Below are 27,684 nucleotides of genomic sequence, written 5' to 3' on the forward strand. Positions count from 1 at the left end.
TCAGGAGCCGGTCTTGGGAATCGGGCTGAAATGCATTGCGGAGGATTCTAAAGGATTTCAATGGAGAAGACGCAGGGATAATGCAGTAGCTGATTACCGCTTCTGGGAGATACAGTTCCTATTCGGGAATGACTCTCAGTCGGGCCAACATTGCACCGCAGGGAGATTTGGATGGCCATGTGTGAGATGATTGGGGGATGCTGGGATTAGAATGGGAATAAAGGCGGTTCTGTACCCAAGACATGGAACCTGTTCCTGAACGGAGCGGCAGTTGAACCGACAAAGGATCTGAACAAATGCAACATGATTCCCGACTGCATGGTTTAAGCCATTTCAGCAAGTTACACTACTCTTTTGAGAAAGGACTTGGATTTCACAGCCTCGAACTTTTGAGTCTGATCCATCGTGCAAGACGGATTTCGTCAGGGTATTGGAAAGACTGAAGAGTCAAAGACTTGTTGAAGATGATTATAAGAAGAAAGAAGAGTCTGGTGATGGGAGAGATGGGAAGAAGCATCATCAACTCACGCAATCAAGCAAAGCAATCAAGCAACCCATCAATTAATTCGAGATCCATACTAATATCGTTTCAACTCAATTCACCCTAGTCAACAAGTTTCAATCGCCATCTCCATAATGCGTCAAGTCTTCCTTGGCAGCTTCATGTTGTCGGCTGCTCTTACAGCCAATGCAGCTCCAACCAACACTGGCTCCAGCTGCCTCCCTGTCGTGGACTTGGGATATGTTCGTCAATCATTCTCTTTTCTAACTCAATTTTCTTTTACAAATTCACTAATATCCCAATTCACCCACAGGAGCTCCATCAAGCCCTCTCCTACAACAGCACCACACAACTCTACACCTTCCAAAACATTCGATACGCTCAGCCACCCGTTGGAGACCTTCGATTCCGTGCTCCAGCTCATCCGAAAACAAACCGAACGGTCATCCAAACCGGGTCCGAGCTACGGTTCTGCCCTCAGGGTATTCCTGTTTGGCAGGGTGATGCATACGGACCAATTTCAAAGTATTCAAGCCCAGCCAACCCATTCAGCCTCCAGATTTGGGAGACGAGCATCCAAGATGGTCAGCCACCGCCAGTTGATTGGAACAAAGGCGCCAGCGAAGATTGTCTCTTCCTCGACATCCATGTGACCAAAAAGACGCTCCAAAAGGCTGGCGACAAGGCATGTGGAGACGGAGGATCCCCTGTACTTGTCTGGGTAAGCTTAATTCATTGTTGAATGTCTAACCCAAATCAAGTTTTACTAATACTGGCGTGCCACAGATTCACGGCGGCGGCTTTGTTCTCGGCTCCAAGACGGGAACGCCCAACCCTGGCTACGATCCAGTCGGTCTTTTCCAGCACGCTGCCGCAAACTCGGACGATGGTTTGGTCTTTGTCGCTCTAAACTATCGCCTTGGTGCTGTTGGATTCTTGGGTGGCCCCGATGTCGAAAAAGACGGCAACCTCAACGCTGGTCTTCTCGATCAAAGGTTTGCGCTGCAATGGATCCAGGACAACATCCACCTCTTTGGAGGCTCCAAAGAAAAGGTCACTGTCATGGGAGAATCTGCTGGTGGCGGCTCCGTCCTCTTCCACCTGACTGCTGACAACGGCAAGGGCGCCGGTCTGTTTTCCAAGGCCATCGCACAGAGTCCGGCTACTATTCCAACAATGCAGATTGCGGCGGACAGCTATAGCCAGTTCCTGTCGTATCTCAACGTGAGCAGCTTGGAAGAGGCTCGTGCTGCGGATTCGCAAGCCGTGATTGCTGCCAATGCTGCGCAGGTCGGAGCGGCTCCCACTACGACATACATTTTTGGCCCTGTTGTTGATGGCAAATACATCACTGGCTCTCCTACTAAGATGATCAAGGAGGGACAATTCGACAAGTCGGTCAAGGTGTTGGCCGGCCACAACATGTTTGAGGGTGCCTTTTTCTTTGATCCTAATATTACCACTGATGCTGAGTTCAAAACTTGGACTAATCGGTCGTTTGCTGGACTTTCGAGCAAGGATGTCGATGAGCTCGTTACTACACTTTATCCTCCGCAATTTGATGGATCTTTGGGTTATGTTGACCAGAACACGAGGCAGATGAAGCTTTGGAGCGAGGCTGTGATTGACTGCAATTATTACTGGATTGGACACGCGGTTCAGAACACCGGATATGCTTGTAAGTATCGACATATTATTCATCTATATTTGTTGAATTCTTTAGCTAACCAGAACGTGTGATGCAGACGAGTTCGGTGTCTCCCCAGGCTTTCACATCCAAGATCTCCAGTACACCTTCAACGATCCATCCACTGCTGCCCCATGGCCCAAGGCCCAGGATGCTCTTCAAGAAGCAATCATCACTTTTGCCCAGGGCGGTGTTCCCGAGTTTATCAACCATAAGGCCTTTCCTCATGTTGGGCCTCACAGCACCATTGTGAATATCACTGCCCAGGGAGCTGTTCAGGCGACGAGCAAGGTGAATGCAACTAGATGTAACTGGTGGGCAGACCTCTATCACTGATCTGACGACGGGTCAGATTGAACGTCGCTTTAGAAGGGTTAGAGATGGCAACTGGATTGAGAAGAATCGAGAGTAATATGGAGAGAGGGAGAAGGATAGGATTAATACGGATGGGTGTATGCGCGCTTTTTTAGAACAAATTTGTCATTTGTTTGAATTCACTGAAACTACATACTTAGATCATCTCTTTCATCAAAACTTGTCTTTTTCACAAAGCTGAATTGAATACACATCGCTCTTCTCGTAAGTGTAAGACTCTTAGTGCGATTTTTGTTTCAGCCAGGACACGGATCAGGCAGAGTGGCTGAGTGGTCTAAAGCGTTAGACTTGAATCATCAATTCGATTCTCGCTATCTAATACCTTCGGGTGCGCAGGTTCGAACCCTGCCTCTGTCGCTTTCTTTTTTTGCATTTTCATACAAATATGATGTTTTTCATTTATTATATTTTTGTTTTTCAAATTCTTTCCTCTATCTACTCATTGGCGCGTATTGAATTCTGGGGAGGTGGAAGAGGCATTGCACTGGAGTGGGAGCTATCAAACTTCCAGTATGGACATGCCACAAAGACCAGGCAGTTGTTGACCATTACCTCGACGTCATATGTAAAGTTGCACGGGCAAAGATGGAGAGCACAGACAATGAGGGGTAGGTTGAGGGCATGTTCTACGCGACTGGGCTGAAGCAGCAATTTGTTATCTAGAGTAGATGCTACAGGAAGGCTAAAATTCGTAAGTCTCTCAGGGTCTGTTTGCCTCTCACACAGCTTTGTCATTCTTTGTGACATGAAAGAAACCCACGGTCCGGAAACGTTGTATTTCATGCATCATAATGTACCGCTTGACTGCGGCACCCGTAGATCACTGGCTTGAAGCCCACTGGAATGCTTCCCGAATCACTACTCTCATCGCATCTGTAATGTCCAGCATATCCAACTCTCCCTCACTGGCCCAACAGCTTTCGGAATGCTCATCAGCGTTAAGCTTCACGTCGCCAGGAGACACCAAAACGACATAATTGAGCTGAATAGCACTCTTGGAAATAACATCCTTCTCTCCAGTAGCACCCGTAACAGTCTTTTCAGTCGTATAAATCATCGGCTTCAACTCGGCAAGAATCTCAGCAACACCCAGCCCCGTCTCCTCATTTACCTCGCGGAAAAGGGCATGCTTGAGGGTTGGGTCGTCTGGGTCGACTTTCCCGCTAGGCAGCTCAAAGACGTTTGGGAAATAGGCTTCATGAGACGTCCTTTTGAGGAGAAGAATCTGGGGCATCTTTGGGGCCGAGTCGGATGCGTACTGGAGAATGGCTGCTCCAACGACGATTTTGTCGTACGGTTGGCCGGAGGTGGAGGGCTGGGACTTGCGAAACTCGGCGGCTGAGCTGTTGAGGAGTTGTGAGTTGATGGATTTTGCCACGGGTAGAGATGTGATGTCCTTTAGTGGTGCCATGATTGTTTTGGACGAGAGGCGATGGCGCAAGAGCATGTGGTGGTTGCGATGTGAGGCGATGATGCGATGTGAGGTTGGTATAGATGGTTGAAGCAGGGTGAGGACTGAAAAGATGAGCGAACTTTCTAATTCAGCAGATACTTGTCAAGTCATGTGACTCATGTCGGCCAGCTCATGCTGCAGAAAAGGTTGAGGTTGGCTGTTGTGCTGGTTTTGCAGTTGGCAGGCAGTTGTACAACAAACCGGCGGTTGGGAGGTAGAGAGTACACGTAACTTTACATTGCCAGCGTGGTTGCACCTGTTGGACGATGACTGGCTCTGTGGGCCTTGTGATACCCCATACATTTTGAGCTTGCACTTTGCGATTCGGCGGCTAAGCCGATAGGTCAGGTACCTAGTTGTATATATGTACACAAAGCTTGGTCTTGGAACCTTGATAAGCTTGTCATGCTTTCTGTGCTTCTGCCAGTAATATGGCCTGAATCTCCAAGGTTCAAAAGACACAGCTCCTTTCATGGACAGCATACAACCTCTCATTTCTCATCTTAAATTCCAATCCTCCGTCCATCCACAGCCAGCTCCGTCCCCTTCTCTCCCATCTTCGCCCTCACAACCATGAGCTTGTCCGCATCGTCCCCAACATCACGCTCAACCAAGAATCGACTATGCGTAATCACCAGAACCCAACCAACCGTCTGCGACATGAGTCCGCACCATCGAACTACAGCCGCTTGGCCCGCCTCGTCTAGACTGTCAAACACCTCATCGACAAGAAGATAGTGCGCTCGATGAGCACTTCTAGCCCATGTCAGCTGCAGCAGAGCAAAGTAGAGTGCAAGATCGACACGTTTGCGCTCACCACCCGAGCGTTTGCCGTAGGCGAGTGAGGGGTGAACAGCAAGGGTGCGATCAAGAACTGGTCCCGAGGAAGAGAGCGATGGATCGATAGTAGCGTCGACAGAGTCAGATTCGAACAACGAACGCAGCATTCCCGTTGCCATGTCGCGCGCGTGGCGTGTATCATCGTACAGCATTGCGAGGACTTGCGCAAGGAGCGCGTTAAGCTCTGACAGTGCCTTTCCGAGGACATGGTCGCGGAAGTTGACCGTTGCCTTTGCCGTGGATCTGGCAGAAGAAGACGAAGAGGCGCGAGGAGTGCGTTTCGTCAGGGCAGAGGACCAAAAGTCAAACAGCTCACGATCGGCGGCGAGCTCTTTCAGTCTGGCGGCCAGCGCGTCGTGTTCTGAGCGAAGCGAGTGCAGAGACGACTGCTCGTCTTTGACAAAGCTCGTGTACGTGGCTGCTTCGCTCCGTTTGAGAGAGACCTGGTGCTCTAGGGCCTCGTATGTCTTTTGAGCCTGTATAACTCGCGTGAGCTGCTTCTTGATCATTACGGCGTTGTTGATGGCAACATCTTCTAGTGCAATGATTCTATCAGCTTCGTGCTTCAGGCTCTTGAGCCGCGATGTGCTGCTCTCAATGTCTTCGCGGAGACTACTGATGGCTGCCTTTTGGATATGATTCGGGGCGATGACTCCCTCAGAACCGTCACTTGGGATCCCAGATACGCGCAAGAGGGCCATAACAGCCATCAACCGCAAGCGGAAGATGAACATTTTCGCCGCGTGTACGAGTTTACCTAGACCTACGGCGTGAGTCGCAGCCATAACTCCAAGCCTTTGGCTTATTTGTTGCTGCAGCCGGGCAAGCCATGACACCGGCTCGGCACGCTTTTGTTCCTTTAATTGGGCAAACGATCTGTCTAGCCGTTGCAAATTCTCTTGTTCAAGGTAAAGTTGATCCTGCAATGTCGAAATCTCGGCGTGTTGGTATCTGAATGATGTGCTGCTTTCACTGGAAGGTTCTTGTCTATTCACTTGTAACTCGATAGTTGCATGCTCTTCAACAGCCGCCTTCAAGGATGCAACAGCCTCTTCTGCCTCCTTTTCGTGTCGGTTCCGTTTCTTGTCCAGATCGGTGAGCCGCCGTTGGATATGTTCCATAGGCCGGAGCAAGCCTTCCAACTTGCCTTCCACCTCGTTCATATTCCTGTCGATATCCTTGAGAAGCAACTTTGACACCTGGCCACACTGATCCAGCATCGACAACCCGAGCGATGCCTCGATCAGGCCACGCCGTTGCGGCGGCGCAGAGTTAAGAAAGCTCTCCGCGCTCTCGTGGCTCAACACGACCGTCCTAACATACGTTTCGTAATCAGTGCCAAGCAGCTCATTGATGGCCCCCTGCGTCATGCGCGGGCTTGGGCGCTCGAATTGCGGTTGCGGCTCGCCATGTAGTGAGACAACAACGCGGTTGTTTTGGCTCTTGTGCTTGCGATGCCGCGCGATGGTGTATCCGTTGGCAAACTCCAGGATGACGGAGCAGTTCTTGCCCACATTGTCATTGACGACATCGTCAACAAGCAATCCGCTACGAATGCATCGCCCGAACTGGCACCAGACTATGGCCTCGACGAGGGTGCTTTTGCCGGAGCCGTTTTCACCCACCAGAAAGGCCAATCCGCGCGGAAGGTCCTTTTGAAAGTCGATAGTGATGGTTCCTTGCACGCCAAGGAAGTTGCTGATTGTGAGTTTGCGAGGCTCGGCTACGAAAACATGTGTCGACGGTCCAGCCAGCTCTGTGGCGGTCTTTGTGCCGACAACTTGAGATGATGGGTCGAGAAAGTCTCGGTGGTTATGCTCGGCCTCGCTATCCTGGTCTGCCATCTCTCGGGAAATTTGAATCATTCGCTGGCCAACCCGCACCAACTCGTTACGTCTCGAGAGAAGAGTCTCATCCAGCTGAAGCGACTCGACATATTTGCGAGCCTCTTCAGCGAGATCGAGTTTTGCTGCCCAAGGATCGGCATCAGCATCAGAACTCAAAAAGCCATCGCCCGTAGTATCTGGGCCCGTCCCATCCCCAGCAGGTCTCTCCAAGAGCTGGACAGCGGCATCACTCTCAGGTACGGATGCGCCGAGGCCTCCAAACGATGTGTGGTCGGCGTTCAGTGTAAACCCCGTGGGAGTCCACGTACGCACGCTCCGCACGTTTAACTGCGAGAGAAGCTTATCACGAGCTGTGACGTAGTTTAGGTGGCCAAGTTTGCCAATAAGCATGACATGCTTGTCCGCCACGACGCTCTCATCCACTTGGCCGTCAAGTACTTGCTTCAAGTCAACCGTTGTGTAGCCAACAGCATGCGGATTGATGAGCATTTCGTGCTCAAGAGTTTCCGGATCGAACAAGACGACCCCCCGCTGCTCGTCGTAAAGGTCGGCCCAGCTCAGCTGCAAGGGTGAGCCCAGGTACGTGATGCTGCCTCGCAGGTCAACGTTGTTGCGGATGGTTTGATGGCTGTGAAAGTGCCCTGTAAAGGTTCGGGCGAGCGAGGCGAACCGATCCGGGCCCATCAAGCCTCGATACGTGATGGAGCTCCTCGCACGGAGGTTGTCGACGCCAGCACCAACTACATACCTCTGCGTGATGGCTCTGTTGATTGCGAGGTGGGCAAAGGCAACCGTCTTGCTTGCCTCGTAGGGGTCCAGAGCATCCACAGCCTCAGCCAACTCGTTCTGGTCCTCCCGAAACGGCAGTATCAAGACATGCCGGCCGTCCCATTCGTGGTGAGCAATGCTGCTATGCACCGATACATAGGGGGCCAAGCGCCTAATGTTGAGAGCGTCGAGGGCCGTGGTCTGATAGTCACGGCGGTAGGCGAGGTCATGGTTGCCCAGGACGACGTGAATTCGCGGCACAACGTCGCTGAGGAGGCCAATGAAGCGGTAGCAGGCAGACAAGACGTGTGTCAACTGCATCGCACGGCTCGTCAGCAGATCGCCGCATATCACCACCCGCCTGACCTTGTTTCTCTCTGCCTCGGCGACAATCCACTTTGCCGTGTGCCATATTCGGTCCCGGTCAGGATGCCTGAAGTGGATGTCGCTGAGGAGCATCCACCGCAGCGTTCTTCGCATGGCTCATGACCAAGGAGTGAAAGATGCCGTGAGAATCCAAGAGGATGGCGCTGTTGACGGATGAGATTGACGGGGGTATCGGCTGTTGGAGATCCGGGCTTAGCCTTGAGTCATCAAGTGTCAGGTAGATCCAATTGTAAATACCTTGTGCCTCGTATCCAAAAAAAAAAAAAAAAATGAACCTTCCAATTATATTGCAGATGCTGTGGGTTGAATGGTGTTGATGCAAGGCTACTAATTCACTGAGGTGCGGATTCAAACAGGCAGCCTTAGGCAGAAGTCCGCTAAATGGACCGGATTCACCAGCACTTGACAGCGATTGATCTTCAACCGAAATTAAAATCTCGCATGGGAAGCCAATCAATTAATCGATCAATCAATTAATTCATGGATTGATTCTTTGCACAATCTTGGTTGCGTGCATTTTCATCGCTGTGTTGTCTATTATTTCTCACGCCGCTTTGTCTATGATGCCATATGACGGGTTGATTCCCTACCCTAGACCCCCAACAGCTGAAGAGATTCAGGAAGGAACCAAATTTGATGACGACATCATCGTTTGATCAGCCAATTGAGAGCCATTGAGAGCCATTGAGAATTCCTGGCACCAAAACTCTGCTTACCGAATACACCAACTGTCATCTTCTTTTCCACAGAACATCAATTGACACTTGACGGCACCTCTTCTTCGCGATCTTTATTCCCGCACAAAACCCTCGGCCGACTCAACCGGATGACCCGCCTCGAAAGCTCCGCTGAGAACATCTGGACGGGTCTTTTTCACAAACTAATATCCAACCATTTCCACTTGAAACAGCGCCTCTTTTGGCAATAATACGACCAGCAATTGGGGGTCTCCCCTGCTTACACATGGTCTTGACCCCACGCCCGTCAAATGGTTCGTCCGGGATAAATTCATTTAGTTCATTCTCGGTCGTATTCGCGCTGACCAATTTTTGTCCACTTGGGTGGTGGACCATTTAGGCAATGGCCGACGCAGTAGACGACGATGGACATACAAGCTCCCGTTGCTGCTGATGCGTGGAGAGCACGAGTTAAAAAGGGTTGAGTGTCCGCCATTGCCGGGCTTTTTCGACTCGCTCCAAAATCCAACTGTTGTCTCCAATCTGACAGCAAACTCGGAACCAACTCCTCTTGAATCATAACCCACTCTCTGCAGCCATAATGAGTGACGCTGAAGAGTTTGACGAAGACTTTGCCGAATTTGAAGAGGGTGATCGTCTCGCCAGTCTTCTGAGCCTCTGCCCGCGCTATGTTGTCGTCCCTGCCAACCCACCAGATGGCATCGCGTTTGCCATGACGGGGCAATGCCAGGAGTGGGAACACTTGACGTACCAGCATTCTGGCATCTCAAACTGCAAGCCCGGCATCTGGAAGGCAGAAGTCAGGAATATTCCCGGAGCGGAGCTGGGAAATGCCGACATGGAAGCGTGTCTTCGGTGGGTGGCAGACTTGGACGAGAACACCGAGCTCGATTTTGCCGTCTCGCTTGACGAGTGGCAGGCCTGGGAGCAAATGTTCAAAGACCAGTTTGACGATGCTGTCGGGTGGGATGATGGTGTGGCGTGGAAGCACGGCGGGACTTATTACGACGATGGCGGGGTTTTCAATGTCATTTCCACGACATATCTCACAAGCGAAGCAGCAGCCGTCGTAACGGAAGGTGAATTTACCGAAGATGATGGGTATGACGGATATCTCGAGATGATTACACTCAACGACAATCCCATGAACGCGGAAGATCGTATGAGAAACTATGGCTTCACTTTTGGAGGACTCCATTGTAAGTTTTCATTTCAAGGATGATGATGATGACCAAGAGCAAGTGCTGACTAGATTTCCCGTCGATTAGTTGGCCAAGACAGTATCGGCGGGCCACCTGCCATCGCCCTGGCTGAAAAGGACGGCCAAGTGGTCGCGATTAAGCTTTGGTGCGATGATGACGAGATTGAAGAGGACACTCCGTTTGACAAGCAGCCTGGCAAGCTTGTCTTTTAAACGGTGATATGGTGTGGCGTGGAGTTTGCAGCGCTTTATTCTTTGCAATGTTTTTTTTTTTACGAATTTCCTTTTTTACGGGCAAATCGGTTGAAGAAAGTGGAGGATTTTTAAATGATACAACTATGCAACGCTTTCAAATCTTCAAATGCTATTATACACAGTCCAGAGCCGAAGGACTCGAAACACCAGAATTATGTCGTGCTGTCTGTCGGAGAAAATGGATACTTCCGACGATGCTAACTGTCGCTAGCTATTACCTGGGCAGCGTGCTCGGCAACATTGTACTCGAACACTTTGCGCGACGGTTTCGCTGCCATGCTGGGGAAGAAGCCTGCGATGATTGTAAGCGGTCCACTCAACACAACACTGCATACACAAAGCTACGGAGTGTCACCTACCAAGAAGTTTAAAGAATGAGTACATTGCATACTCCCGGATGATGCCCATATCGCGCTTAGTGTTCTGAATCCTCTGCGCGTTTTCCAGTATTTCCGTGACGCGTGGTTTCCGGAGGTCGATGTACTGCCTCGCGGCCTTGGTGACGGTTTGTTTCTCAGTGACAGAGCTGCTTGGGTCTGTTCGGCCTAGTTGATGAGCCAGGAACAGCACAAAGGATTCGCAGTCTTCCAGTGCCTGCGACACGCCCTGTCCGGAGCTTGAAGGGAGAGCATGAGCTGCGTCTCCAATCAGGACAACTCCATCGCGCTCCCACGTCGGCAGCGGTGGCGACGTCCAGGTGGGATACATGTTTGAAACTCGAGCGGATTTGATGACTCGCTGGATGACTGGATCTTTCCACTGGGCATGTCTCTCACGCAGCCGGTTGGAAACGTCATCCATGTCGAGGGTGTTGCGATCCGGGCACTCTTTGATCTCGTATGTGGACCACCAAGCCAGACTCTCGCCAGGTTCAGACACGACGTAAGGGGATTCGCGGTTGGGATCCGCGGAGTGGCTGTTGGGGAAGAAGTAGCCAAAGAAGCCGTTGCCTCCAAAGATAAAGTTCATGGATCCCTTTTCTACGAATTCTTCCAAGCCTGCCGCCGGGACGAAGCCTCCAATACCGACCAGCCCTCTTTGAACACAAGACAGTTAGCACGAGATGTCGGAATATGTGTGTTTGCTACTTACTCATAATGGGGAGGATATAGATCCTCTGTAGTCTCTGGAAACAGAGCTCTCTTGGCAATTGATTTGACGCCGTCGGCGCCAATCACAAGATCTGCCTCTACGGGATCGCTTCCGTCGACGAATTGGACAACGTTTCTCCCCTCTGAGTTGGCCACAACTTGCAACACCCGCTTATTCACTATGGCCGCGTCCGGAATGCGGGTACGCAGGCATCTCCAGAGTGCGTGACGGCTACATGCCACCATGTTGAGCTTCTTCGACGGACTGCCTGGCTCAGCCGGAGCGAGGACGCTGGCGTCAATGGACATGAGCACGCTCCCATTCTTATTCTTCATGTTGGATCGTGCAATCACATATCCGTTGCGAGTCACATCTCGGAGAAGAGATTCGTCGAGGCGCTGAAGCACACTGAGACCGTTGGGTGCGATGCCCACGCCGCCGCCGACGATGAGCGTGGATGAATGTGTGGGTCCTTCTTCTCGATCTTCTGACGTGACGTCTTTGCCTGTGTCGTAGGCCTCATAGATTGTGATTTCGTGCTCTTCGGTTTTGGGGAGATGTTTTTTCAGCTCGAGATAGACTGCGCATCCGGCAATGCCAGCGCCAATGATGGCAATCTTCATGGCTAACGAGGTGTCAAGGTGTAAGTGCTCAAATTGTGTGATTGGTGATGAATAGTGACGGCCATTGGGATGTTGATGCAGGAGAGATATATATATACATCCCCTTTTGGTGCAAATAACAACACCATCTTCTTCAGTCCACCTTTTCAATCCATCGAAGCCGCATCATCAGCATCTCGGGAGAGCTTCATGGTCAGTGGAGCCGCTAAATCGCAAAGCTAACCTAACAGAGTTAGGAAAGACTTCGGCATCGATGCGCATAGGCCAGGGATCCACCACAAGGCCCACCTAATCAAGCATTGAGTTTTGGTCCAGGCAATTTGGCTGTGCCGGTTTCTCAAGTCAAGCGGCAACAGAGAGGATGAAGGAGGTGACCCTGATTGCCTGATTTTACCAACTTGGCTAGTGTTGCGATAGACAAGCCACTTCGAGGTGGCAGTGCCTTTCCAGATACCGAAGATTGAGCCTCTCAACGTCATCCTCGGAGAAATTGCACGGCGGCTAGTTGATAGTTCACGGATCCATTGAGCTGGTACGAATCAAAGGAGCTCGGTCTCGTGTAGCTGTGCGATTTCGTTACGTGGCAGCTGATGCGTCTCTCATAGCCTTTCAATCGACGGAGTAATTGGCGGGAATATGAGCCGCCACGTCGGCAAAATATTCGTGAGACGGCGCTGAAATGTCTGCAAAGCCTCTGTTTTGAGCGGTTTGTCCCTGCAGTATCTCGACGGCCACTGCCCTTTGATCTGAAGAGGGACTCCACAGGGCAACAGTCTTCAACTGCTGGACCATCATGATGGAGCTGCGGCCAGGCACAGAGCTGGATGCTGCATTTGCCATGGCGTGTGCGGATAAGATTGACTGCACGTGGTGTTGGATACGCGAGCTATACGAGGCTGCCGTGGTGGAAACCAGAAATAATAGGCGCAGCACAATGATGTTGGCTGTATCGTACAGCGTGACCAAGGCTGCTGATGGAACATCATTATATGACAGCATAAAGTGGTGTGGATCGGAAGATGCATCAAGATGGGCTTCATCTATAGAAGCTGGCATCTCCCGGTGTTCTTGTTTCCCCCCCGCAGAGGCGTATAAGAGTCCCTCTAGTTGCCATTGGCGCATTTGAAGCCGTGCATCCTGGATGAGAATGTCCAATTTATGCTGCAGCTGGTGTGCTTTGTCCGCTGTAGATGTGATTAGACGGCTTGCGACTGACAAGCATCTCTGGACGGCAAAGAGAATGTCAACAAGCTTGTCAAAAATCAGCTTTGGATGAATCTCGAAAGGAATTGTGGTCCACTCTGGCGAGGCAAAGGGATGAAGCTCATTCTCAGCCATTGACGCCACAAACTGTCCCAGAGAAAAAGTATTAGCATTGTTTCTCGTCTCATCATGGGAGAAAGGAGACGCACCGTCTGGAGACGCAGATGGCTGAATATCTGATGCAAAAACCCTCTTTGGCAGCGTTCTGGTCCCTGCGCTTCCAGCAACGAAGCCGCGCCTTTGATGTGCTTGATCCATGCCCTGGGACTAGTACCCGCCAATGTCTCAAAGTGCGTGAGCATGACGGCTGCACACACAGAGGTTTCTGGAGAAGATGAGCCCATCAGAAGTCGCAGGCTCTGCAGCGCCCTCATGTACCATCTGCAAGCCTCTGTCTTGATAGACGCATCTCCGACGGCGGTGCCATAGCTGAGCATCGATGCGGCCCGGATAGAGCTCTGAACGGGAGAAGGAGAGGAAGAGGCGAGGAAATCAGGGAGTTCGTGCAACCAAATCCTCGAAGTCCCACCGGGTATAGGCAGAGCTGGCCTTACGGATCCGAAGAAGCAGTCGATGAAGTGGGAGACAAAGAGCTGGTCAAAGGCCCCTGTTGGAGACGGCTGTATCCCTGGCAGCTGCGAGAGATGAAGATTGATGGCACCGATTTGTGGCGATGGCTCATGCTTCAGCTTGACGACCGTAAGAGCAGCCGGCGAATCACGCAACGGAGCGTCGGGGACGGCATGGACGAAGAAGGCGTCTGTGCGGGCTCCGGGACATTTCAAGCCCATGTTGAGGCATCGCAGACACTCTGGAAGAGACTCATCGCACTATTTGGACAAAGGGATGGGTGTGAGTGAGTTATCGGGACTGAAGCTTATGAGTATGATGATTCAAACAAGTAACAGGCGCACCTTTACTCTGCGCTTCCGACATGTCGCGCAGCCTCTACTTCGCCCGGCGACATTGACCATGATGGCGACTGTGTTTAAGTCATGAGACGCGATTTGGTATCATGAGTCTCGATCAACTCACTTTCATTTGTACGCGTTTTGCACTAACATATGGGAGCAGTTTCGATGCTAAAACACTAGGCCCGAGGATATTCCGCCCCCCTCCAATCATACATATTTTTGGTGCAGCTCTTCAACATGGCGATGCGATACGGAAAGGCAAAGTCGGGCGTGCGAACACTTTACCATGCGGTGACACGTAAGCAGGTTAAAATATACCAAATGTTCAGAGATGGCTCAGCTGCTCTTACACAGAGACAGAGAGAGAGAATGAACACCCGGCCCCGAAGATATTCCGGCTCTCGCCAGGCACACAATTCCCAGGGATCTTCAGGAGAATCCCGGTGTGCCTCGCCTCGCCTCACTTTAGTCTCGTGCTGCTAGACATCATTAATCAGCCCTTATGTTTCTAGCCCCGAACCGGATACGGCCCAACAGCTTCACGGCAAGCTTCTCATGCTCACCCCCTGACCCTGATTTGCCTCTTTGAGCTGCAGACCGACAGTTGGCAATCCTCCAATGAGAGGCCGCGGGACGAGCTCCAGTTCTCCAAGCCAAAGCCTCCACTCGAAAGGACGATAAACCACGGCATGGGTTGCTCTGCCACGTCACTGGAACCGACAGGGCTGGTGCTGTCTAGGACGAGCTAATGGGCAAGGGAGCAAAAGTGGAGCGGCAACGGTCAGATGCATCTCTTGCACGCTTTTTGGGCCGCGAAGCTCAATCTCACGACGTGATGCGTGTATGACTGACTGTTTGCGACTCACACTTTGCTCCATCCCCCGCGATTACGGAGCTTGCAGCCGTTCCTTTTCTCCTCATTGCGCTGCATTCGCACTCCCGCGGTACCCCTGGATCTGCCTTCTCTTTCATACACACACACACACCGTACATCTCACAAGGCGCCCAAAATATCGGTCACATCACCATGGGCGACAACCTCCTCTCCATAGTGTTCAAGGACAAGAAGGTCAAGAGCGGCGCCATCAGAGCAGCCGCCAAGCTCTTTGCCAATGCGGCCCCCATCGTCAAGACCATCGAGGCCGGCCATGGACTCATCAAGATTGGCGACACGCTGTCCAAGGCGAATGAGCTGGCCGGCAGGGTCAACGACTTCGCCCCCAGGGCGAACCAGATGGCCGACGGCCTCAACAGGTTCATCCCCGCCATGCAGGTCATGGGCCAGTCCATGTGCGACAGCGCCAGAATCTTTGCGTATTTTAGCATGATTGCGACGACGGTCAGGATCGGGATGAACATGGTCCAGACGTACCAGGGAATCCAGGCGCTGCAGCTCATCGCCGCCAAGCTGCAAGACATTTCCGTCAGCCTCGCAGCGCAGACAGCTCTTCTCGCGCAAAAGGAGTTTCCCGACTACGTACACAGCATGATTCGGGAGCGGCTCACGCAAACGTCGGACGACGCATCGGTAAATCACTGGTTCTTCCTATGGCACCCGGATGACGACTGGTATCCCAAGTTCTTCCACCTGCTGGAGGAGAAGCCGCTGGGTACGAGGTTCTGCGGTTACACAAACCAAATTGACTCAGTATTCGTCTTTATGCTCGCAGCGAGGCGGCGCATCACAGAGATGGAGTACAAGGCACGCCGGCGAGGACGTTCCATGCGCCCAACGCGGCTGCATCTCCTGGTCCCGGCATATCAACCTATCCTCATTGCCGAAGCCCTCAAGATTCCCGAGGAGATTGGCGACTTTGTCATGGAGGGCCGCATCAACAGCAACAGGGAATTTGTCTGGCTGAATCTGCCCGACGACCAGAGACATTATACCCTCAACATTGGCCAGTGGGTTCCGCCAAACCAGGGCTGGTTGACGTGGGCCGTGTCAAAGATTGGATTGGGAGAGAAGCCGCCCAAGTTGCGCGAGCCTAGAGCTCTCGGATACAGCCAGATTCCATTCGAGATTGAGGCAACACCTATGCCCCCTCATGAAGACGATGACGGGAGCAGTACCCTGGTGAACCCCTCAATTGCATCATCCGAGATCAGCCTTCGAGAGGACTCGGACAAGGATAAAGATAAGGATAAAAGGCGAACGTCAACACCATTGCATCAGCGCGAGCGGCGGCATCGCAGCAGCAGACGGAATTGAAGGCATTGAGCCCAGTTTCAAGACGAAAAGAGGCGGAATATGGACAAAGATAACGGCAAGGATAGGGCAAGGAATGGTTTGGGCATACATCACTCAGTTTTTTTTCTCCTTTTTTTTCTCATCATATCATGTCGCAAGTCGGACCCGAGACGGCACAAGTCAGCCTGGAGTTGGAAGCCCAAGAGAACGAATACAGAGATCTGGAATCTCCGCGTCATTTCATAAACAGAACGACAGCATCGGTTGGAGTAACTAGAATCATTCGGCATCAGATTGCGAAATCATGAAAGATCTGTTCAGCTTTTTGTATACCATGGGAAATGTTGTGCGGCCTTTTTCTTCTTTTCTTCATTACTTTTTTTCACGTCTTCTATTTTTTTTCTCACTGATTAGCAAATATTTCATTTCGGGGGACTCGCTTGCTCACTTACCGAACTGAAACTCTTATTCCTCTTCACAGATAAAAAGGCCAAGCTCCATAACTGTCGCGCATTGCTCTCAGTCGTGCCGGCTACACCGGGCGGAGGGTTAAATCCTCCAAGAGCAGCGGCCTCGTAGCCTTTCTGCGTTCCATTCTTGCCGTTGTGCCATTGCCAGCTCCACACTTCGGATTCGAGCCGCGATTCGTTTTGTTCGATTTGATCCCACAGTTTGTTGTACGCATCTCTCAACGCGTTATATACACTCTCGTCATTGCAGAACGCGGGAGGCGTCGTCCCGTCCGTCGCATTACATCGCCCGAGTTGCTTCTCCAAACCCCTTGCTGCAAACGCTAGTTGCCAGCCGCACACGACAGTGCCGTGGTAGGCAGCGTTTGTAAAGTTTTTAAAGAGGGTGCTATCGTTGGACAGAGACGGATTTGCAACAACAAGACCGAGTGGAGTGGACAGACCGGCAGGGAACGGACGCAGGATTGCGTTTGCAGTGGCGTTTATAAACGTCGTGAGCTGTTCATCGTTTGTCGAGTTGAGTAGATAATGGCGGCATGCAGAGTCTGTGTGAGAGATTGGGATGATGTCTGGTGTATCGACGCTATGGATGGATAATCCATAGTCTATGATTGTGCCATTGCTTGAAAACTTGGTCACCGAATCGCCATGAGTCGGGCCCTTGTAGAATGTGCTCTGGTGCGTATACTGCTCCAGCCGCGACACGGCCGTGTCAGTCGTAATGCTATGCTGGAAGAACGGCAGCGTATTGTCTTCCCACACTTTTGCCCTTCGTGCAGCGATTGCGACCCAGTCGCTGGTTTCAGAGTTGTTGGGATATATACCAGACATGTTTGCCAATTTGGAAATTGCATACAAAGCAGCTGGTGCTAGAGCGGTGTTGACGTCGAATGGAATGCGGCCGTTGGCGTTTCCATATTTAGAGTCGCGCCATTGGCCTACGTTTTCGCCTGGCTTGAAGGCGATGAGGTTTTTGACTGTTTGGGCTTGCTCAAATGGCGCCGTAGCGTTCATGATTTTGCTCGCAGTGGTGTAACTCAGATCACCCCAGGTCAGATTCTTGTTATTGGGATTAACGCTGCCAGCTTTTGTCTGTAGCAGCGATTGGATTCGCTCCGGCTTGGCCGTGCCAAAGTATCGCTCCAGCAGAATAAGAAGAAAGTAATCCGTGTCAATCATTTCATATGTGCACGAAGGAGCCGTGGACGTGAGGCCGTTTTGCATATTCACAAGTGTCGCATAGTCGCCAATTTGTTCTTCGTGGCAAACAGACCCGTCTGTGCGGTTGATTCGTTCAAGCGCAGCTCCGATGACAGTCTCCATAGCATCGGTGCTCAGGACATTTGAAAGCAGGAGTCCTGTGAGGAGACTGTCACGGCCAGAGTATATGAAAGACCCCCATCCTCCTGCAATGAGTTTCTCAGAGTATGACAAGAAGGAGAGGGATCCGACCGTCGCGGGCTGTTGCTGGACAAGGCTTTGGGACTGGTTGTTCAGCGTCTGACTTGGTGACAATTGCTTGAGTTGAGGGTAATTGTATGAGGCTGAGAAGTGGTAGAAGCCGGAGCCGAATTTTAGCTTTGTGCCGTTAATTCGGACCCGGGCATCGTTATTGTTCCAAGGCACGAGTGTGAGCGTCGAAGTCGTGACATTGTCTAGCCATAGCCGCGATATTTGAGCACCATTGTTCTGAAATCTAGTGACATTGATGCCACGTTGAATAACGGGAGTGAGAGTACTTCCTCCCTCTATGAAGTCGAGTATGTTGTTTATGCTGCCCAAGATGGCGAGAGAAAGCTCAGCCGAGTTATTGAATGAGAGCACGCCCTCGACACCGACAACGGGGTTAGGAGACCCTCTTATTCTGCTGTTGATGGGGCCTAATGGAGTCCCTAATGTAGAATTGACAAGCTCAATAGCGAGTGTGCCGTTTTTGCCATTCTGTGGTTGGAAGTATGTGCAGATGCCACTATTACCAGCCGGCCAAGCGACGATGAATCTAGGGCCAATGATGGATAGATTGCTGTCCGAGAGGGGGCTGGTGACGACGGCTTGGGCATCGACGTGGCAGTCTGAGTAAAAGTAGTCATCATAAGGAGGGTCATTGACATGTAGAGTTCGAGCTGAACATCCTGCTGGCGGTGTTTGGCCAGTGGGACCACTTGGAGGAGCCTGAGCTGCGATTTTGCTGCAGCTCAAGAGGAGCAGCAATGGGCTGAGGAGCTTTCGAGACATGGCTGAATACGGTAAACACTGATTGATTAGATGAAAGATGTGGATCTGTCTCTCTTTCGATCTTCTGGGCCTGCCAAGGTTGCATTGTTTTACGATCCAGCCCCATTTATTGACCTCTTGGCATCCTTATATAGATCGATCTTGGTCAGTCGATCGGCTTGGCAGGTACACAGAGTCGGAATATGTGCAAACATCGGGTTTCTTCAACACCTCGACGTCATTTCGTTTGTATTTTCTTCAGCTGCAGTGAAAATGTGAAATTCAAAGGCGCCTCTTTTGCATTGAAGCCTCATTGGCGGCTATTAGGAATGCAGTTCTGGGTACTGACATGGCGCAGGGAGACGAGTGGCGGGTGGGTTTCCCGCAATGTTAAGTCTAAAAACGCCATTGCCAGAATGATCGACCCAGCTGAGCTTTTTTTAGAAGACAGCCTAGAGAAAATAGTCGTTGGGTGGAATTAAGCTCACGTCTTGATCGATGGCAGACGCCACTATCGCTCTCAGCTCTGCAATGCCTCAGCCATGACCTCTATTCACTTCAGCTTGGAACATACACAATATGGTAGCTCGAGAGTACTTACTAAAAGGTCCTCCCAACCCTCTGCTCAGCTCGGCTTAATCCTGGCTTAGTAACAATGGAGTTCAATATCGAGCTTGTGCCCTATGACGAGTTGGTTATTCCAGGCTACAGCCCAAGCCCGGAACATCTATTCGACTCAGCAACACTGGAGGCTCAGATCAGAAAGCTGGAGGAACGAATCCGAGAAAACAGAAATGAGAGATTCAAGCCTCTTAGATCAAATACTCGGAGCAGAAGCTTCTGAAGGGCCGGGTTATCAAACAGCAGAATGGACAGCATATACGTCTCCGAAATGAGGGAGAACGAGGAGACCTGAGAAATCTGATTCAAAAATCAGATATTTTCCATTTATGAAAGAAACCAGCAAGGCAAACTGACCAAAGGCGGCAGAATCAGTATATCGCTACAGCCAGAAAGATCAATCCAACTGTGCTTTTCGGCAGATAGATGCAGATAAAAAAGTTGCCGGATGAGATTGAGCTAAGGTCATGGTTTTCAGGGGCAATGGATGACATCAATGTTGCTCTGAAATCTGTAATAACCCAGCCATAGATAAAGACTCACCATAGTATTTTGGTAAGAAACCTCAAAATGAAACTAACAATGGCATAATTCGTCTTCTGCCGTTTCAAAGCCGCCTCGCGAAAAGCCTTGACAAAATTCTCGTCAGGATGACACGACACTTTAACCGAAGTTTGGCGAGGTCAGGTCTTTGTGAGTATCTCTGGCGTGGTGATGGGTGTAGTTTAACGCAACTGGTCTGGGACAGAATCAGCATACCTAAGCTGATGAAGGGGGAGAGCATAGAAAGAAGAAAGAGAGACAAAATGAAAGAAAAGAAAAAAAGGGTATCACAAGAAAATCTGAAATGCAAGTGGGGGAAAAGCAAGCAAAGTAAATAAGAAGCAAGGTCTGTTGGCCGACGACCGTCAGTCGGCTAGCAACAAATACAGTCTGCAGGTTGGCAGTCGGCGGCTGGCGTAACGGCATAAGGCTGACGCCATGAGAGCTCCGTTGTTCTCACTGGCGGGCGAGGAAGTCTTGCAACATCCGTGGTACTTTCAGTCTCAAGGATGCTTCCGGTTCACATGTGGTGTCTGGATATCCTAGCCATCTGACTTCATATTCCTTCTTACCATCAGCCATCCTCTTTGCGACGATCTCTTGGATAACAAGACCAAGCCGCTTGTATCGACGATCATCATCATGGCCCTTCCCCTTGAGCATCATGAAAATTGTCTGATGCGGTCCGTCTCGTGGATGGTTATGTCTTTTTTGTATGTTAGATCTGCGATTTCCGTCAGCTCCTACTATGCCGTCAAGGTTTTGCTTTCATTTAGTTTTTGCTTGTAGGCGACGGCACTGCCTCGACTTATTCCTCCTAGTCGCAATGTAAATAGGACTTGCCTTCTCCCCCTAGAGTCTTTTGGAGTTGTGCATGGACTGTCTTGCCACTCAGTGTAAGGAAGCAGGTAGACTTGGCTGGTCGCATAAAAGCTTCGCCACCGGCATTGTGGCACTTGAGGTCAATGAGTTCAGCCACCGGCTTCACATTTGGCTTCATATCGTACTTAGACCCGATGAACTTGACAGGATTCTGAACAGAAGCCCATGACCAAGTTGGAGTTGGCCACCACTCGGTCCTTTGGGATGTGATTCTTCGGTCGGGCTACTCGAGGTTGATAATCTTGAATGTCAGATACCCACAGCATGCCTTGAAAGAGCGAGCCGTACCAGAAACGCGTATAATACGTCTTGTCCTGCCACGAAGCCGCATATAATAATTGTTGGGCAATGGCGGCGACAGCGGGCAGCTTGTCAGTAGCATTCGTGATGCCGAGCTGCGAGTATTGCTCAACGAGACTCCACCACAAATCTTCTCTAGATATGGCCTGCCCCCCCCCCTTTAAAACTTGGAGGTTGAACCTTCGAGTGCCTTGTTGTAATCTGATTTGATTGAACTATCCATGGCATTCCTTCTGCATTTGCATGTTAACACCGAGTTGCATTCTAATACAAGATCAATTGCTATAAATATCAGCACACGGGGTGATACATACAAGACGTTCTTGAAAAGTCCAAACTCTGGTAAATAGAAGCCCACAACCGTAGTGATCTCGCTTGCTACCTTTCAAGGGAACTTCGAAGCTAAGCAGCTTGGAATTGTCTTCTGCATTACCGCGAAAGGGACATATCGGGTCCATTTGCAGTCCAATCATTCGATTGGCCCCACTTCTATGCTGCCACTGTCTCTTCTCATCAGTTCAGTTGCTACTTTTCGAGGGAGAGTTATGTGTGTCTGTCTTTCAGACGTGTGCTTCGAGTATAGCCCTTCGAGGCTGGTCCTTGCGTAATGAGCTGCAAGCGTCAGCCGAGCATTATGATAGACGTCGAACATATGCGGCGCCTCTTTTTGCCAGTTGTGCTTATCTTCTTGTATGATGCAGATGCAATCAATCCACATGTAACGCTGGTCGAGTCTGCGGGTGAAATCGACAGCATCCTGGAATGTCCGCGACAATGAAGATCACGGGATTTGATGGAGCTGTGAGACAAAGTTGCTAGATACTGTTCAGCATTGGATCTTGATCCTACCATTGGGTCAGTAGTGACTCAGAGCCGCGTACGCTGAGCCAGCTGGAATATCCCTTCTCTTGAGAAGAACCACTCACCGCCTGGTCCCAGTGGCTGTACATCAATCAGCCGCGTGGGTAGCAAGTCATTGTTGTCGGCTGTACATCAATCTTGGTCTTTGGTGCATTTGTCCAGCTGTGCTTTGGCCCACGAGAGGTATTTGTCCGATGAAGTGTCGCGACTGAGGGAGATTTCTTTCCGCATGCTGTACAGTGGAAGATACATCCATCTGCGATTCTTGCCTCTTGCCAGCGGTCTGGCAGGGTGAATATCCAGTTTGAGTCACGGAGTCATTGAAATGATATCTCTACTGTATAGTCAATTAGCCATCTGAAGATATGTGGATAGATCTCTTTGCATCGGGCGATTCACTGAGCAGACTCTTCTCCACCGCTGCGACAAGATTGAACAGCAGAGACATCCGCGTTTCATTGCTGAACAAAACAATTCAAGCGTGCTTTGTCCTGGCTGAAGCTGTAGCAATTGCCTTGTTTCGCGGATTCGAGCGCAGCCACAGACCTGGTAATGTTTTCTCCGTTCCGATGACAATGTCAAAGGCATCTCCGGTGATTTTTGTTTCTTCCATCGTCAATTGATGGACCGAGTGTTTTGCCTTTGATTCAGCCAAAATCCTTTCTGTCGACTATTTTTTTGATTTTGTGTGATGAAAAGATGGGTGAGTCGAAGAAGCGAGCGGGGGAAAGGTGATGAGGGCAAGTGGCAGAATCAGAAGGCGGCGAAGGTACGAGCTTGAGTACAAAAAATGTCGAACACATGAATTAGGGCTAGCTCAGCCGCCCTTTTTTTGGTGATGATATAATTTTGGGAAGGAGAAGATGTGACTCAAGAATGTGATGGGAAATGTGATGTGTTGCATCTTTGAACTTTCAGAAGCAGTGCGGCTAAGAGACTAGGGATAAATGATACCATCACTTTGATCATCTTTAGGCATCGCTCAAGAAGGCCTGATAATTAATCACTAAAATAGGGGCTTCAAAATTCATCACACATGTGCGAAACCAGGTTTACGATCCAGCGAGTGACGATTTGCCTTTATACACAAAATTCTAAGGATGGTATTATCAATAATTCTAGGTGAGCTTTGGTTACCAAGCGTTTTTTAATAAGACAAACTTCATACTTCTGCATTCTTGAAATGTACTGGCAGGACATCAAATTCAAGCGACAACATGTGAGTTAAAAAGCTGACAGATTCCACGAAAAAACAAGCCATTACCATCACAAACACGTCCTCAATCCCCTTCGAAACAAACTTATCACAAACTCCTCCAAAACTAACCCCCACGCCACACTAATTAGCTTCCGCGCTCACAAAGCGGTGGCGTCAACCTAAATCAGGAAAAGCTCAATCAGCACAACAGGCTCACCAGGGGGCTGAGTGGCTGAAGCTGTCAGACGAAGGCAACTCAACTCATCCCAACTTCACAAAAACAAAAACATCCAATTGAAAAAGTCCAGCCTCGTTTCAAGCGTCCATTGGCCATGGCCTCGTATCTGTACCAGCTCCTCGGCATGGCGCCCAAGAGATCTCCGCCGGCAATCGTGCCGACAGACGAGATCGCGCCCCTGCACTTGTTCGACGATACGACGATGCTACGGGGCTGCACGCTCATGTGGACCCTGAAGTTCAACGAGGTGCTGGACGCGGATAAGCTGGGCAGTTCGCTGTCAGAGCTCTTCCAGATGGAGGGCTGGCGGAAGCTGGGCGGGAGACTTCGGCGCAGAGTAAGTCAAATGGCGTGTTCAAGCTCAATGGGCATCAAGACAGTTTTGGCTGACTCGAGTTCCAGCCCGATGGGTCGGCTGAGATTCACATCCCGTGTCCCTTCACAGAGGACCGGCCGCCGCTCCACTTTACAAAGGAGAGCTTCGACATGCGCATTTCGGAACATCCTGAAGCATCCAAGCTGCCGCGTGCTTCAGACAAAGTATCGACATTTCCAAGCGCGCGAAACTTCCAGTCGCTGGGCCAAGGACCGGGAGCACCCAAATGCATCGATGACTACTTTTATTCAGATCATCCGCTATACAGTCTCCATGTCGTCAACTTCACGGATGCAACTTTGGTTTCCATCAGTTTCAATCACGCCATCAGTGATCTCGCCGGCCTCATGGCCGTCATCAACGCATGGCAGCTCGTTTTAGCCGGCAAGCCCGAGGCCGTACCTCCATTCAAGGGCTTTTTTGAGGACACCATGGCAGGTCTTTACAAGGCTCAGCCAACTGAGAAATTCGTCCTAGCCGATAAACAGCTCTCGGGCTTGGGACTTGCTGTGTTTGGACTGCGGCTCATTTTCGAGTCGTGGTGGAACGGCCCTATCGAATCCAAACTCGTTTGCATCCCGAAGAAGACAATGGATACACTTGTTCAGACGGCCAAAGATCAGATCCCGAAATCAGCAACAGGCTCAGCTACATTCATCAGTGAAAACGACATCATTGTAGCACTGGCCACAAAGACGGTGGGCCATAACTTATCTCCCGGCCGCCCGATTACAGCTCTGCAGGCAGTTGACCCTCGCACCCGTGTCAAGTCAGTCTTTCAGCAAGACGCCGCTTATGTCTGCAATGCACCGGCAGCAGCCTTTGTCCATTACAACAGCCAGGAAGCAGTAGACAAGAGCATCGGCGAATTAGCGCTCGAGAGTCGAAAGGCTCTCCAAACGCAAGTCACCGAGGAGCAAATGAAAGCCGTGGCCGCGCTGGCATACAAATCCATGATGGCCACCGGGAACCCTCCCATGTTTGGAGAAAGCAACATGGCCTTTCTCGTATTTTCCAATTGGAGCAAGGCTGCCTTTCTCGAAAAGGTAGACTTTAGCCCAGCGATTGTCAAGAGAGCGGAAAAGGATCGCCCTGATGGGAAGCAAGGCCACCCTGTGTTTTACCATTCGCAGAGTATCGAGAGGGCTGGCATTTCCACACATGTTGTTGTTATAATGGGAAGAGATTTGGAGGGCAACTTTTGGCTGAATGCTGATTTCCCAGGTTACATCTGGCCCACAATGCTGGAGCAGTTGGAGAAGTACGCATAGATTTTGTAGAGATTCCAGAAGACCCGGTTTGATAGAATGTTTCGCTTGAACGCATGATAATCCTTATTTTTGGTAGAGTTACTTAATAGTTATTAGTTTATTTTGCACGTTGTCGGCTTGATATCAAAGTGTCGTACGTAAACTCTTGCTGTAAAGTGAAGCGTTGTAAATTATTGATTATCGGATCTATTGTATATCTATTTAACGTCTAAAAACAAGCAAGGATAGGCATGGCCATCGCCGCTGCTACCAAGTAGAGGCTTGCACCAACCACTCCGGCACCATTCTTGCCAGATCCAGTCTTGGTTGGGCTCGCCGCAGCCGCGGTGCTGTCTTGTGCAGAGCTTCCGGTCGATGCGGCTCCATTGCCAGAGCCCGTAGTTTGAGAGTCGCCAGAGCCTGATCCCGATCCTGATCCCGATCCTGAACCAGAGCCTGAACCAGAGCCTGAACCAGAGCCTGAACCAGAGCCAGAGCCTGAACCTGAACCACCACTAGATCCCTTGACGCCCGCAGCGGTAATGGTATAAACAACTCCGTCGCCGCCGTTGGTGTAAGTGAAGACTGTTCCACTGGCAGGCGCGGTCACGGTTCCAGCAACATTGCTGAGCGTCTTTGTTCCAGTGGCGGGAAGGTTGGTGGGCTTGTAGAACGTGCTGACTCCATCGATAGAGTATCCCAGGACGGAGATACAGTCGTATTTATCCAAGTAAGAGCCGCATGAATCAAACGGTGTGTTGAGCTGCGATTCAAGCTGATTGACATTTGAGAGGCCAAGGAGGGCGGGATCGGTATCGGGGCAGATGTTCAAGAAGCTGATGCTTGATTAGTATTGCAGTACAAATACAAAGCAAAAGACCAAATGCAAGATTAAGAACCCAAAGACTTACGTTGATATGGCACCGCTAATCTCGCAGCAGTCGCACCCCTGAATCTGCTGAAGGTTGCTCATGGCATCACCCGAGTTTGCATTGTTTGAGCATGTTAGCGTCTCCTGGATGGCATCTTGGTAACCGAAGAAGACCTTGCCCAGGTTGCATGAACACGCATTAGGAACATTGTTGGGTGTCGGGAAGTAGGGCACAGGCAGCTTGGCTATGGGGCAGTTGAGGAAATATTCGACAATGTAATTCTGGTACTCGCACTCCCAGACTCGGTTCCAGCAGAAGGCTGAGTAGCAGTTGTAGTTGTCGACATAGTTCTGACAGCCACAGGCCAGAATCTCTGTTTGGCTGTTGTCCTTGTCGGCTTGGGCGATACAAGTGCTCAGCTGGTCGTTTGCCTGCTTTTGGCAACTGCTGAAGCCAGACGCATCGGCACATCCAGTGCTGGTCAGCTTGAAGTCGTCAGAAGCAGCAAAAGCCGCCGTAGAGAGGAGAGGAAGCAATGCTAGATGCAACATTGTGAGTTGTGGCTTTTGATTCTCCTGCACGAGCACAATGTACGAGTACAATGGAGAAAGAAACAACAGAACCAAGGGGAATGCCGGCAATATGAAGAATAAAGCCCGGGCTGAGACATCAAAATGCTGCAGAGCCGCAGCCAACACGGGCTCGGCTCATCTGCCAGTCGCGCGCCCTTTAGTCTGCAGTCTGCCTTGGCCCGTAACCCAAACTGGACCGGCTGAAAAACGAAGCCCCATCGCCAGTGGATACACAGCATTGACTGATTCCCTAAGAGAGGCATGCGTGATCCCAAACGGGGCCAACAGCACGCACGTTGCCTGCCGAGCGATCCGTATTCCGCGCTCACAGATGGTCTGTGGTCCGACTAGCTGCGCATGGAGGATTCGCCGAGCCAAGACCCCAGATTGGCGAGCATCGACGGCCACGGGATTGGCCAGCAGGGGGAGCCGCAATCTTGTCTTCGATCCCGTTTGGCCTATTGCGTCTAGTGCAAAGTCCTTTTGATCGGCCATCTCGGCTAAGGCGCGGAACCGTCGTTCATGTGGCGTCCCGTATCCGCAGTCAAGTCTGCCTATAAAGAGGAGAGCGACAGAGAGCAGTTTGCCTTGCTTGGTCAGAATCGAAAGACGGGTGATGAATGATGGACGGTTGCTTACGTGTTAGTTTGCGCCTGCAACGGAAGCGGTGGAAATAACACGATGGATCAATTGATGAATCGTCTGCTGTACGGCGAGAGAGTGGATTGTGCGAATATCTCCGGCCCTCTCTTTCTCTCTTCTCCGGCTCCTCGCCTACCTACGATGCGATAAGCGACACCGCCCTCAGCTACGCGATAACGACACGTGCATCCCTTATCAATTCTGCACCCGAGTCGCTTCGAAGGATCGCATAATTCAAAGTGTTAGAGATCCAACGAAAAAAAAGAGATGCCATCTTTGCTGCCCATTTCTCAAAGGATCCCTTCCCATCTCCGTGTAAGCGCTTGCAAAATTCAGTGGGCTCGTATTTTTAGGCTTGGATCTCGATTATGGAGTTTAGCTTAATCGATATTTTACCATTTCGGGCAGCAAATCCCGGGCAAGGGTGCGATGCGGCAGATTGTATGGTTACCCTGCAAATGTGATATTTGACAGCACAATTGACACTTTGTTGGGTGGGTATGTAACGAGAAATAAGCAGTTGAAATTGCGTGGTATTTCCACATTTTA

At 50.7% G+C, this 27,684-nt stretch overlaps 10 protein-coding genes across 10 annotated transcripts; 4 read left to right on the forward strand and 6 right to left on the reverse strand.

Moving 5' to 3' along the window:
- Positions 1-663: 663 nt before the first annotated feature.
- TRIVIDRAFT_149585 (uncharacterized protein) lies at positions 664-2,525 on the forward strand (the record flags this gene model as incomplete). Its single annotated transcript, XM_014101616.1, has 4 exons — positions 664-744; positions 816-1,223; positions 1,289-2,180; positions 2,248-2,525. The coding sequence occupies 4 exons, from the start codon at positions 664-666 to the stop codon at positions 2,523-2,525; spliced, it is 1,659 nt and encodes a 552-aa protein (XP_013957091.1).
- Positions 2,526-3,384: 859 nt separating this feature from the next.
- TRIVIDRAFT_28838 (uncharacterized protein) lies at positions 3,385-3,975 on the reverse strand (the record flags this gene model as incomplete). Its single annotated transcript, XM_014101617.1, has 1 exon — positions 3,385-3,975. The coding sequence occupies one exon, from the start codon at positions 3,973-3,975 to the stop codon at positions 3,385-3,387; it is 591 nt and encodes a 196-aa protein (XP_013957092.1).
- Positions 3,976-4,304: 329 nt separating this feature from the next.
- Positions 4,305-8,068, reverse strand: TRIVIDRAFT_180114 (uncharacterized protein; the record flags this gene model as incomplete). Its single annotated transcript, XM_014101618.1, has 1 exon — positions 4,305-8,068. One exon carries the CDS (start codon positions 7,950-7,952, stop codon positions 4,521-4,523), a length of 3,432 nt encoding a protein of 1,143 aa, XP_013957093.1.
- Positions 8,069-9,137: 1,069 nt separating this feature from the next.
- TRIVIDRAFT_71124 (uncharacterized protein) lies at positions 9,138-10,135 on the forward strand (the record flags this gene model as incomplete). The annotated part of the gene is made up of 2 exons (XM_014101619.1): positions 9,138-9,756; positions 9,826-10,135. The coding sequence occupies 2 exons, from the start codon at positions 9,138-9,140 to the stop codon at positions 9,969-9,971; spliced, it is 765 nt and encodes a 254-aa protein (XP_013957094.1).
- Positions 10,136-10,210: 75 nt separating this feature from the next.
- Positions 10,211-11,728, reverse strand: TRIVIDRAFT_222146 (uncharacterized protein; the record flags this gene model as incomplete). Its single annotated transcript, XM_014101620.1, has 3 exons — positions 10,211-10,305; positions 10,373-11,049; positions 11,106-11,728. 3 exons carry the CDS (start codon positions 11,726-11,728, stop codon positions 10,211-10,213), a joined length of 1,395 nt encoding a protein of 464 aa, XP_013957095.1.
- A 609-nt stretch (positions 11,729-12,337) lies between these two features.
- Positions 12,338-13,965, reverse strand: TRIVIDRAFT_191521 (uncharacterized protein; the record flags this gene model as incomplete). The annotated part of the gene is made up of 3 exons (XM_014101621.1): positions 12,338-13,078; positions 13,141-13,821; positions 13,906-13,965. 3 exons carry the CDS (start codon positions 13,963-13,965, stop codon positions 12,338-12,340), a joined length of 1,482 nt encoding a protein of 493 aa, XP_013957096.1.
- Positions 13,966-14,932: 967 nt separating this feature from the next.
- On the forward strand, positions 14,933-16,117 carry TRIVIDRAFT_53888 (uncharacterized protein; the record flags this gene model as incomplete). Its single annotated transcript, XM_014101622.1, has 1 exon — positions 14,933-16,117. One exon carries the CDS (start codon positions 14,933-14,935, stop codon positions 16,115-16,117), a length of 1,185 nt encoding a protein of 394 aa, XP_013957097.1.
- A 617-nt stretch (positions 16,118-16,734) lies between these two features.
- Positions 16,735-18,696, reverse strand: TRIVIDRAFT_1824 (uncharacterized protein; the record flags this gene model as incomplete). The annotated part of the gene is made up of 1 exon (XM_014100848.1): positions 16,735-18,696. A coding segment is annotated over one exon (1,962 nt), but the record flags the coding sequence as incomplete, so codon positions are not given.
- Positions 18,697-23,547: 4,851 nt separating this feature from the next.
- TRIVIDRAFT_191524 (uncharacterized protein) lies at positions 23,548-25,070 on the forward strand (the record flags this gene model as incomplete). The annotated part of the gene is made up of 2 exons (XM_014101623.1): positions 23,548-23,760; positions 23,826-25,070. 2 exons carry the CDS (start codon positions 23,548-23,550, stop codon positions 25,068-25,070), a joined length of 1,458 nt encoding a protein of 485 aa, XP_013957098.1.
- A 157-nt stretch (positions 25,071-25,227) lies between these two features.
- On the reverse strand, positions 25,228-26,988 carry TRIVIDRAFT_209285 (uncharacterized protein; the record flags this gene model as incomplete). Its single annotated transcript, XM_014101624.1, has 3 exons — positions 25,228-25,885; positions 25,961-26,459; positions 26,823-26,988. The coding sequence occupies 3 exons, from the start codon at positions 26,986-26,988 to the stop codon at positions 25,279-25,281; spliced, it is 1,272 nt and encodes a 423-aa protein (XP_013957099.1).
- Between the last annotated feature and the right edge of the window lie 696 nt (positions 26,989-27,684).

The sequence above is a fragment of the Trichoderma virens genome, assembly GCF_000170995.1.
Source record: "Trichoderma virens Gv29-8 chromosome Unknown TRIVIscaffold_6, whole genome shotgun sequence".
NCBI lineage: Eukaryota > Fungi > Ascomycota > Sordariomycetes > Hypocreales > Hypocreaceae > Trichoderma > Trichoderma virens.